At 41.5% G+C, this 12434-nt stretch overlaps 1 protein-coding gene and 1 long non-coding RNA gene across 4 annotated transcripts; one reads left to right on the top strand and one right to left on the bottom strand.

The window, feature by feature from the left end:
- The first annotated feature begins 6 nt into the window (after positions 1-6).
- LOC142080556 (uncharacterized) lies at positions 7-8936 on the top strand. Of its 3 annotated transcripts, none has more exons than XR_012673031.1 (4): positions 7-528; positions 4588-4688; positions 5491-5574; positions 8608-8936. It is a non-coding gene; the product is annotated as an uncharacterized LOC142080556 (long non-coding RNA). The 3 variants fall into 3 exon arrangements; XR_012673029.1 differs by having other exon boundaries at positions 5684-8936; XR_012673030.1 differs by lacking the exon at positions 5491-5574.
- NUP43 (nucleoporin 43) lies at positions 787-10660 on the bottom strand. The gene is made up of 8 exons (XM_075146183.1): positions 10500-10660; positions 9974-10096; positions 9638-9715; positions 8542-8719; positions 5411-5546; positions 4355-4506; positions 3228-3350; positions 787-1886 (listed from the first exon to the last, which is right to left on the bottom strand). Exons 1-8 carry the CDS (start codon positions 10617-10619, stop codon positions 1672-1674), a joined length of 1125 nt encoding a protein of 374 aa, XP_075002284.1. The 5' UTR covers positions 10620-10660; the 3' UTR covers positions 787-1671.
- Positions 10661-12434: the final 1774 nt, after the last annotated feature.

Below are 12434 nucleotides of genomic sequence, written 5' to 3'. Positions count from 1 at the left end.
GCCCCGGCCCGGATGGAGCGCGGCGGCCGCCGCCCGCCCCCGCCCCGGGCGGGAGCTCAGCGGGCCTGCCCCTGCCTCGGCGGCAGCGGCGTGCCGCTAGCCTGAGCAGGCCTGCTCCTGCTCGGGGGACCGGGAGGGAACCACAGAAAACAGATACCCCCCGCTGCTGCCAGGTTTCAGGCACTGCTTTTTTCGTCCGTGGCAGTACCGAGCTCGATGGATAAATACCGACTTCCTAATGGGGAAAAAAGTTTGCCGAGCCTCCGTGATCCAATTAATGCCTGAACGAAGGACTTGTTACGGACCAACACGTGTATGTCGCCAGGATCCATTATCACTCAGAGATGCATCTCGACCGTTTTTCTTTTCAGGCAGAGTGTTGCATTTCAAATAAATTGGGAAGCAAAATTTAAGACACTCTAACGAGCCCCTTGACAACTCCATACACTCCTGTACGAAGGGAGGCCAGCCCTCTCCCCGGCACACCGTCCGTCTCCTCCAGCCAGACACACAAGAAATCCAGATCAGGTAACGTACTCTTATCACAAGAGATCAAGAAGGCTGTTCTCGCTGACGTGGACGTCAAATATGCTCTAAAGTGGTTTTGATGGAACATGCTGTGTAAAACCTTGTAACTTAATCCGCTGCTGCCCAAATCCTGAGGTTTCCCTCCATCCTTCAGATTGTAGCCCCAGGATCAGTCCAAGTACCTTATGGTTATTTACGTTCCGGCAAAGATGACTACAAGTACATCTATTCGAACTAATTTAGTAAGTCAGACCAGTATTCTTGTGCAAAAATTTTTATTAAAAGAGAAAGGGTCCTCTGCAACAAAAGGTAGGTACAACACTAATCATAAAATTTAACTTTTCAAAGGTTGCAACAGACCAGATGTGAAATTTTGATAGTGACAAAGGCTGTGTCTCAAGTTTAGAAAGTCTTATTCTCACACCTGAAAACACAGCCAACACATCTGTCAATTATGACCTCTTAACTATAAAAGACACTTTTTTGTTGAGAGTTACCAGCACATTATCAAGTTTTAACATGCAGCATCCACGATGAAGCTGTAAATAATCCAAAATAATGTTATTAAAATGCTAAGATTCTTATAGAGCCTTTCACATTTCACAGCTTAACAGTTTTCCTTTCTAATTCTCATGAACTAACATAAAAAGTTATATCCCTTAAATATATAAAAAAACCCCTCAGATTAAAAAACCCCCTCTCTCTCAGGTGACATAAAAAGAATTTCGAAGAACCCCATAGTCTGGCCTTAGAATTAATACTTGAAGAATAGTATTACTGGGAAAAAAAATAAAAAATTGGGGGTTTACCTTTTTTCACTTTGTATGCATGTGTATATTACGGACATCAATTTACAGCAAATATCTTGCGCTAGTAACTACCTTCCTGCTTACCAAAACCAAAGAGGCATTGAGGAAGAAATGAGAACAAGCTTATGTGTAAGCTTGCTCCGTTACCCATCCCGGAGCTTCAATAACGAGTGACAGCTGTCAGAATCTGAGGTACCTTACATTTCTTCTGCAGTACCAGGACAAAGCTGTAGGCCTCTCTCCCATAACAGACTAATGAGTATCATTAAAAATGAACCTGACATTTCCCAGTAGTTCAAGGTTATCAGTACTTCAAAGGGATACTGGAGCTCTTTCATGCAAAAAGTTGTCTGTTCACGTAAATAGCCTCTGCATCAGTACCATATACTAGGCATGGTCCTAAAATATCTAAACTATTCACAGACAAAGTCTGATTTGGAATTAAGTTTGTGATTTCCATGCGGTCTTTGGTAGGATCGTTGCTTAGCCAGGCACTTACTACAGACTGATTAATGGTATTGTGGGAAAAATAGGTAGTACTTCTTCCTCCTGAAACAAAGAGAGGGAAAGAGGGAAATAAGTTCCAATTTAGTTTATATATTCTCAGAATTTGGAGAAACATAGTAGGTACGGGAGAGACATAATGGTACTATCATTTTACATTTAAGTCAGTTTTCAGATTAGTTAACAGATGTTGTTGTGTCTTTGGTAAAAAAAGGAAAAAATAGCTTAAAAAAAAAAAAATCAAGTACTTGAAGAGATTACAGAAACCTGCTACCAGCTCTGTCCTCAGTAAGACAAATAGGCCAGTACAGCTATGAACTCATCTCGCTGAACAAACGGTGCAAGTATCTACAAGTTTTTCTAGCCAGAGACTAAAGCGAGGACAGACCTAAGAACAAAAGTCTGTTTATACAGTGTCTTGCTATATTTGGGACATCAGCTTTGCTTTAATAACACTCATTCTCTACCGTCCTTTCTTCCTACTTACTCTGCAGCAAGTGATATACCTGGATTTGACTTGGAGTTTTTTTCCACACAACATTTTACATTCAAACTGGTCTTGCAGTTTGGGAACTATCATTCAGCATAAAATTAACAAGTGGCTGAAGTGGTGCTAAAGGGTTTATATTTAATATACCTGAAAACATGCAGAGTGCAACTTGAATCGGTTATCCTATTGTTTCCCTATATAGACCTGAGCTTTGAATGGCAACTTTGAGGCCAAAGGCAGCAGATGACATCTGAAAGTTTCCCCACTGTTTAGTCTGAAGTGGCAAGCAATTAAGTAGTCTTTGTGACTAGAATGTGAAAATAAATGTTTATATTGTCAGTATCGTATCTTTTTAATTAAAATCCTGCCAAGATACAAAGGGATCCAGTTTCATTCGTTGAAAGTTCCAATAATGACCTTGAATAGTAAATTCATAATTCCACTATCCTATTAAGGTATCAATTATTTTGGTATTATAACGTTTTGTGTATCTCAAGATACACAAAGACTCAGATAGTAATGCGTTATTTAGTCTGTCTTCATGTCTTTTCTATATACAGATGATTTTTAAGTGAACGTGATCTATCTTTGAAATACTAGATGTGCCCCCACATACATTGGACAGAGTACAGCAGATTAAAAAAAAATACCAACAAAAAAACCAAAACACCATACCCACACCCCCCCCCCCAAACTAGACCACAAAAACCTCACACAACTGTTATCCTTATACGTAGTTTTCCTGAAGTGCCTATCAGGGCTTTCTTTCTAAGAAAAGAAACCAGCTTTTAATTTTCTCTATTAGGATTGTGTTATTAATTGGGTCATGTGAGAACTCGACTTTAAAACGTTGCAAACTGACAAATTCAGTGCAAACTGACTTCAAACATCCTTACCTTGATGAAAAAAGGATGGTTTTTCAGATACGTCTGTGGAAGTATCCCAGTGCCAAAGAGATCCATCTTCAGAACACGTAAATAAGTGATCGGGATTGGAGGGATGGAAGTGAACTTCCCACACTGGAAGTATCAAACCAAAACCAAAACAAAACCACCTCAGAACAAGTATTAAGTACTTCGCTCAGTGCACTTTGGCTAGTACGATATGGACATGTACTTACAAGAACCCAGGCCCCCACCAAAACCTTCCATTCTTAAGTGTATGTGGGTAGCAGACCCAAAACCCCACCCTTAGTTATTTATTGCAGTTTTCCCTCCCCTGGGAGAGGGGAAAAAAAACCCAACAAACCCCCAAACAAGAGAGAGACTCTATTTTGTTGCATTTTCAGTACTGTGAAAATTGTTAAAGGTTAAAATCTTATCTGAATTCAGGCATTCTGAATACTTTCTCATGCCATCTTTCCTACTATTAAGTTTAAATCTGCACACAGCATGCATTCCTTCCCAGCACACACATTATTATTTTGTGTCTAAATACCACAACTGTGGAAAAGATATTTAAATCAGTAAAACTTAACATCTCAAGAAATATTTTCACTCCTTAAATACAATTGTGGCATCAAGTCAAGAAATTTTCAGCACAAAATGAATTGCTATCTTGTTCATATAAAGTTACCAGCAAAGTGAGCTGTTTCAGCATTGTGGAGGCATCCAATGGATCTGTACTATCTTCAGTTTCCCCTCCTTCCTCACGTTTTCAAGTTTGTTAGTAACTGCATTCTTGCTTTACTATCCCTGCATACCACAGCATCAATTTCTATGACTATTAATATACCTATCCTTCTAGAAACACAGCCATTCTGATTAAATGCATCTAATGACTCATTAAAGAACTGCTTACTAATTCTAGTTTTAGTTTAGATAGAGTTGGCTTTTAGCTAAGAACAGTCTCATATACAGAGAAGGAACAAACTGAAGCCAACTGGATGAAGACACATTAAGTAGCAACCATGCGATTGTTTTCTATCATACCTACAACACCTCTTTTTTTTTTTTTTTTTACAGAAATTAGAAACTTTTCTAAAATGCCACCTTCTTCTCCCCCCTCCATTTCAGATACTTACTTTCTGCTTCATGAGCATTTAGCAGGGACACTGGCATAGTACCCTGCCTGATGTCCCATATACTCAGCATCCCATCCTGGCCCCCTGTGGCCACAATATGCTGCTGATTGGGATGCCTGTCCACACAGTGCAGTGGAACTCTGTCACCTGTCCTGCAAAGGAGAAGAAAAACAAACAAAGAAACAAACATGAATTCTTTATTCAGCTTCTATTTTCTCCTTCTTAATCCGTAGGAGCAGGGACGAACGAGGTAACGGTGTCGACTGCAGCCTCAATTCCTGCAGCATCTGGTCACTACAGGCTGAAGCCGCATGACACCTACTGGAAATTAGAGGTATGGCAATAACATGAAGCTACAATTGGATGAGCATCAGGTTCTGTGCGCTGTATACAGGCATCTACACGGTATCTGACAGCTTTACGGGGGTGAGAAAACCTTGCATACAGATAATGCTCTAAGTATACCTACAATAATAAGAAGGTTACTCTGAAATTCATGTTGTAATTACTGTTTCAACATATACTAAGAGTTACAAAGGGAGACTGGGCACTAAGAAAACCAGGTACCTCAACCACAGCCTATTAACAGCAATGGGAATTATTCCACAGACAACAGGATTTAATCTAGCTCAGTTTGTTTCATCACAATACCGTATAAGGCACAAAATTATCATTCAAATGCCAGAAACTTTATATTAGGCCAGTGGAGAAAAACAGATGTAAACTATATTTAATTAGGGAAAGAGAGAAGAGTTTTGGGTGAGGGTTTTTTTTTTTCCTTAAAAAAGAGCAAGTGTACAGGTGCAATAGTCCTTCAAGAGTTAAATCATAAAACAGACCGCCTAAATACAATGCTTAACCACAATAGTAATTCAGCCATTAAGCAGAGTCTGCTTTTGCTTATTTAAATACCAAAGAAGTTAAAAACCTTCTAAAAAAAAAAAAATCAATCATTTATCATCCCATTATCAAGAAGGTATCAGGAAAGATTTAAATCAGATTACATAAAAGCAGGACATGCTTCTCAGTAAATATGTAAAAAACCGAAGGTCTTACAAAGAGAATATTTGAGATGGCTCATTTCTTTGCTGTCTGAGGTCCCATATTTTTAACTGTCCAATTGAATTTACTGTCAGGATCTCAGTTGTGCGAAGGAAAGTCACTGCATGGAGCGTACTGCTGTCTGCATTGTCTGCAAAAGAGATGAGGAAAGCATTCAGGTAAACCTACAGAATGCTAGTCTCCATGTAATTACAACGAAATAACTCTTTTTAGGAAACAGAACACAGCTGCTTAAACAGGCAGGTTACAACCTCTCTCCATTTTCAGGGGCAGAGACAGACCAGTGTCATGTGAAATTTTAAGTGTTGCAAGGGTACCCTGTGAAAAAGGAGCCCTTGCTTCCTGTATCAAACACTACTGAGACAAATCTGTAAGAAGCTGTATTTAATGAGCTCCAGTGCTTACAGAACTACTTGTTGATCCACAAGATTTCTTTCTATAGTTCCTCAGAAGAAGAATCAATTTAGGCAGGTCCATGGTTTTCATAAGAGTTTTCTTTATATGCTCTGCATCTACTGACATGAGGCAAGCTATGGAGCTTTTCATAATGCAGTTCTTTTGAACACAAGAAACAGTAACTCTGGCTGAGAACATTAAGCAGTTGTATACAGAAGCACTTAATTCACCAACTTTCTTTAGACCTTTTCCAAGAACTGTCAATGTGATATTCATCCCTGTCCCTAAAGCCAAACCAGAATTATGCTTTGCTTGTTTATCTTAATAACTAAATGACAAAGCTCTTTTTTCAGGTCATTTTCTCCAGTGCTTCTTTTGATTAGAATAATTTACAATGTCAAACACTTCACAGCACTGAGGTGAAACTTTTGAGGGTTTAGGAGAGAATAACACAGACACCATATTCTTGTATTTTGATTGTTATTGTATATAAACTTTTCATCTTGATTATGATGGGGTAATATTGTTAAGTCTACATTCATCTCAAGTGTTTTAGAATTCTTTGTGTAAGGCCATACTGAAAATACAAGTGAATTTTTTGCTGCATAAGATGCAAACCTTTTCTGATACTGAGACAGACAAGTTACATTGATGCCTGGTTACAGATATTTGAATGAGTTTTCTTTTCTGCCTACTATTTAAATGAAAGCCCAGGGGAAGAAAAAAAAAACCCAAACACCAAAACACCTTTAAAAAGCAATGTTAGATTACCGAATACTGAAGTTCTAAATGATTTTTACAGAATAACAGTAAGTGATTTAGCAATGATACGTCTTTTGGCTCCAAAAGATTTTTACATCATCTCTGACTTTGGAGATTTTTTCCTACCACGATTGACTATAAACATATCAACTTTGTATTATACTCTCAAATCCATTAAACAATAACAAAAAGGTACTCCTTTACAAATATTTCATGAGGTGCAAGAGTTCTATCTTCATGTTAAAGCATGCTGAGGGTTCAGCTCAGTGCCTGGGAAATGTCAAGACATCGTTGAATTGGGAACCAGTACAAAGCATTGCTTACACTGTAGGATTCCATTCTGAAGAACTTGAAAGCGTCTTCCAAGTTCTCTCCCCCTCTCCAACTGTTACTGTAAAACAATCTCTAGTCAATGAGTTCATGCTAGTCCCTTCCACATAACTCCAGGTAAGCTTCACTTACCGGGTCATAGGTGCGACTGACTTATTTATGGACCATTCCCATTTTAACATTTCCCTTCCCATTTCCAAAAGGACATTTCTGAGTTAATTCACATGTGATTTCTTAAACGTTTATGCGCCAGCAAATCTCAATGCAAAGTCTTACTGCAGCATAACGCTGGCTGATGCTATCACTACAAAGCAACCATTTTTACATAGTACTATCAAGTGAGCACTAAGAAAACTAACAACTTGCATCCTGCACATTATTAAATCTGTATGTAAGCATCTGAGCAATTGCCCAGAGAAAAATACAGATTTTTTTTGTGGACATCTGCTTCCTGTGAGTCAGCAAAACATTCTACTCTATTAAACTTGTACCAGAACACTCTGGGTTAATATCTGGATATATAAGTAAAAATTTAAAAATAAAATAATCCTTTTAAACTAGTTAATGTTTTCGCCCCTCAAAGGGGAAGTTACTGTGTTTTGTGGGCATGTGCTAATAAAATCTGCCTCATTCCCTGCTACCCTTTTTTTTTTTTTTTTAAAAGCATAGAAAGGTTCCCTACAGGAATTCTCAAGGAGCTTCACTAAAAGACTGTATGCAATTAATAGGATTTATCTTGTGTTTATATACACAGCCATGAACACATAAGTACCCCCTCTAGAAATCCCAGACCACTTCCCTCCTTAATTGGCTTATCACTGTGTAAACTCCTTTATCCGTTAGAGGCAAAATTTTGCTTGAGGAGAAACACGGCTGCTGTGTCAAACTGAAGTTTCAGGGAGACAGTCCCAGTTTAATAATGCCACTATCAAATATGGTGTTACTGTCCTTTAAATTATTTCTGCTTTTAGGTTTCATTTCCAACAGGTGCTACAAACTTATATACTATTTCCATGAGACTAGCATGATAGAAGAGTTGAGAATAACCAAGTTTTGACACCTTTCACAAACATCTTACTCTATCACATGTTCTATTACTCTAGGAAATATGGAGCTTTTTCACTAAGGGAGAAATGATCAGTGTAAGCCATGATATCTGGCAGAAGAACAGGGTACAAACAGTGGTTTCTGGTTCTTGGTGTTCCTTTAGACACAGAGAAATAGGTGTTTTTGAATATGAACACCATGAGGGTTAATCTTAGTACAAATAGCGAATTGAAATGACCATTTCACTGACCTCCAGTCATGAAGAACTTGGGACACAATACAATGTATACTGTCATAGCATTTAACAATCCTAGATGAATCAGAAGCCTACGGAGAATGTTAGGCTTGAAACTTCTCCATCAGTTAAAACATTAACTTCCAAATATCTGAATGAACATGGAAATGCATCTGAAATACACTTCAGGTTTCTGAAGTCTGGAGGAATATAGGAATAATCTGGAACAAACTCATTCAACCTGGAATATTTAATTCTCAACCAACTTCCTTTTTCTTTTTGGTTATCATTTGAGAAGCTAAAAACCAAACAAACCACTCCAAACTAAACTAATTTCAACAGTTATTTGACATACCTATAGTTCTTACTGCATCCTTTTGGTCAGCTCTGAAGAGATTTATTCTACCATCTTCTCCAACAGTGACAATTTCTGGGTTGTTGCAGATCACTCCGGTACACGCTGCTCCACCACAAGATGCGTCTTGATCCACATGATAATGGGCTTTCTCCCACCGCTGGTTGGCAGATAAGGTCTAAATAGTAATCAGACACAAAATTCTGCTGGTAAGCAATGATCCTGATAGACCAAAGCTTCCAGAATACTCATGAAACCAGAAACAAGCTCCAGGAAAGCCACACTACCTCACAGGAATGAGATTCTCCTATACAAATAAGAATCAGAGCTCTAAATTTTCCTCAACTCTTGAGCACACAACCCTTCAATGAAATATTGATTATTTCTTCTCTGAACCACCTTTTTCACAGGAGTTAGAAATCAGAAAGAACACAATCTATTTATGAACTGTGAAATGCTTTTCACTAGACTTATCCTTTCAATCTTTCCCTAGGCCAGGGGAAAAGAGCTGAGGCCTCTACAAAATATAAGGTCAGATTTAGATTTCGATTGCAAGGAATTTAGTTTATTTTAGGTACCACAAACTATTAACATATATTAGTCTTTATTGTGTCATTGTGAATATATAAAAAAGTCATTACGCATTTATTTTCAATGATTTATAATCAAAGCAAAAGACTACAGAGTTCACATATCTTCCCTCACATGACACTTTTGAGAAGAAATTCAACATGACTCATGTAGTTCAAGAATGCAAAAACTCTAATAAGGCAGGTGCAAGTCCATTAATACCCACTCCCCCAAAACAATCTAACCTCTTAAAGTATGTTTTCAATGAATGGACTATTTGGTTATAGATATATACTAACGGATACCCCAGTCTATTTGGCTCTGGAATCTAATTTATGTAGTATGTGTGCAAAATGCTTTTTTCTTTCTTTGTATGTATAAAGCCAAAGCTTTTTCTAACAGACTTCAAAAAATTTATTTTGTATGCAGATTTTCTTGCTTTATTAGTTTTGAGAAATCTTATGCTAAGATCAAAGTGACCTGTGTTACACAGAATAGCAGCTTAAAGCCAGTACAAGTTACTTACCTGGTTATTTTGATGATGACGGAATACAGTTACAGTTCCTGTTGATGAGGCAACCACGATTCTCTCTTGATCCAAAAACTAAAGAGAGATAATAAGCATGTTATTAGCTGATGTCAGTACCAAGATTATAATTTTGATTTTAGAGTAACCTAAATTATTGGTAGGTATAGTAAAAAATACCCCCAAACCCACAAGCTGATACTGGTTGGTTTTGCCCTTCTTCTTCATAAGTTTTTTTTTTGTCAATCTCAGCATTTTGAGAGCTCACTATCACTTAATTTCACCTAAGTAACAAGCCCTTAAAAAACACGGATCTATTAAACACAGCTATTTTACCTGCATGTCCATAACATCACCGTTATGCCTGATGTCACACAGCAGCTGAGGTTCTCCTTGATATTCACCATTGAGGCCCACATTTCCAAGATCTCCAACAGACCAAATGGAGATCCTGTTATCCTGTACGGAAAGGACACCACTAGTTTTACTCGAAAATGCTTTTGAGAGTACGTAACGATAAGCCAGCCTAGATGTCACGGCCTTCTCGCTACAGCCGGGGGACGCAGTAGGCTGCAGGCCGCGCTCCACTCCGCAGGGAGCCGCCGCAGGCAGGAGGGAAGCGCTCGCCCGGCGGGATAACCCTGCCGAGCAGCGGGGCGGCCCCCCGGCTTCCTTAGGGACGCGAGCAAGGCAGAGTCGAGCGGACGCCGGCACTGCCGGGACGGGCCGCGCTCACGGCACGCTCCGGCCCCGCTCTCCCGCGCCAAGTGGCGGGGGCCGAGGGGGCCCGGGGGGCGCCGCCGCCGCTCCCACGCCCCGGCGGGAAGGACGCGCCGCGCCTCCGGGCCCGCCCGCCCGCTACCTCGTTGTCCCAGGAGCCGGTGGCGAAGAGGTCGGGGGGCTGGAGCGCGGCGGCGGGCAGGGGCCGCCAGCGCGTCTTGCTGATCTTCTGCGACACGAACCTGGCGCACACGTCCTCCATGGCCGCCCCCGCCGCGCGCCGGCTCCTGCCGCTGCCGCCTGCCCCGCGACGCGCCTGCTGATTGGCTGCGGCGCGACGGCGAGCGCGGAGGGACAGGCTTGGGGCGCGGCAGCGTGCGTGAGCGCGCCCGGGCGGGCTGGGGCCGGGGCTGGGGCCGGGGCCGGGGTCGGGGTCGGGCATGGCCGGGGAGCAGGGCGGCGGCCTGCCCGGCCCCGCCGTATGTAGCAGCTGCAGGGCGCCAGCTGCCGGCGTTTACCCAGGCGGACAGGCCGGGGCGGGCCGCGCCTCATCAGCCCCGGCCGTTCGCTAACCGGCAGCCGCGGGACGCGGGCGCGGGGGCTGCGTCCCCGTCCTGGGATGACGGCGCGAGGCCCCGCAGGGGCCGGAGGAGCGGCCGCGGCGGGGGGTGCCCTGCCCTGCCCTGCCCTGCCCTGCCGCTGCAAGCTCGGGCCTCGCCGACACTGACAGCGAGCCGCTACCCCGGCGCGCATCGCCCGGGCGTTATTTGCAGAATCGGGTCCGGGAGAGGAAGGAAGAACGAACGAAGCGCGCGTTCCAGTGTGCGCACCCGTCGGCTTTGCCGCCGCCTGCCCCGAGCGCTACGCGTTTGTGTCGTCTTTGTAAGGTCGCCAGCTTTTATTTTCTCAAAATCAATGACTTCTACAGCCACGAATCGTCTCTGGTCTACATTTGTTTTTAAATATTTGCGAGTGATACTCTCCTCCGTCAGATTCCTGCCTGTACAGAAGTACAACAATAATTTTTTTCTCCCAAATAGTGCGTTAAATCAAACAAGAGCACATATGTGCTTCCTTTATCGTATTTCACTTGAGACCTAAACGACTGTGCAATAAAAAGTTCAGAGGTTACTTGTAAAACGAGCTAACGACTGACATACATAGCTATGTTGTCATTTCAGAGGATGGGACTATCTGTCCAGTCACTGCAGCGCAGTAAGGGACTTTCTCACAAGCACCTTCCTACTTTTTCAACCTGATTTTCTGCTGCATTTTTTTTTCAAAGCAGCTGTCAGAGGTTCTGTCAGATGGACTTACGAGCATTGGCAGCAATGGCTTGGTCAAACTTTCACCTGTGTTATTGCAGTTTGCCTGCTAAAGCCATCTGCCAGGTTTTTACTATACAGCATTCTGGAGTTCCTCATCAAGTCTGCTGTGCCGTTTTGTAATCCTTCAGATGTGATACCAAATCAGTGATATTTTATATGCTTTATGCATCATTTGAACTTCAGTTGTGAGGAACATCTTTTTTTTCATAATTATGTACAGCAGAATACAACACTGAACATATTCAAAAAGCTGGATGCTATCGTAGTCTGCCATACTGCAAGCCTTACAACAGCTCTGTTGCACGCCGCAGTAGCGTTATTATTGTACAGCAGCCAATACCTCTGGGGCCCTGTATTAAGCTGCTAACAGCAATTCTGCAAGTCACTCTCAACTCCAAGGGTATTTTCAGCTAATTCTCGTAACACTTGTGAGAAAGGTCAATAGGCAGCCTCAGAGTACAGCTACAGACCAGATACTTAAAAGTGGAAGAGATAACACTTTGGGATTATTGAAATGTTTTATTAGGCAAATATTTTTGTTGATTGCTTTGTGATTTCTGTGTGTGTTTTTTCTCTTGTTCTCTTGGATGGTTTCTTTCTTTGCTCAGGATTGCTTGTTCAAAAGCATTTGGGAAGTATTAGGGGGAGTAGGTTGGACATAGAGGTTTATTTTCATTAAAAGGGAAAGAAGAATCATAATTTTTCTTCTCTGTTTTACACTTTTTTTAAGAAAATGTTGGCAGCATGTT

The sequence above is a fragment of the Calonectris borealis genome, chromosome 3 (genome assembly GCF_964195595.1).
Source record: "Calonectris borealis chromosome 3, bCalBor7.hap1.2, whole genome shotgun sequence".
Lineage (NCBI taxonomy): Eukaryota > Metazoa > Chordata > Aves > Procellariiformes > Procellariidae > Calonectris > Calonectris borealis.
This window is presented reverse-complemented; position numbering and strand designations above follow the sequence as displayed.

Coding starts and splice junctions, on each gene's coding strand:
- NUP43 (XM_075146183.1), bottom strand. CDS start 10,619: ATGGAGGACGTGTGCGCCAGGTTCGTGTCGCAGAAGATCAGCAAGACG. Junction 9,716..9,973: donor GTGATGTTATGGACATGCAG/GTAAAATAGCTG, acceptor ATCTCTCTTTAG/TTTTTGGATCAAGAGAGAAT. Junction 5,547..8,541: donor GGATGCAGTAAGAACTATAG/GTATGTCAAATA, acceptor TCTCTTTTGCAG/ACAATGCAGACAGCAGTACG.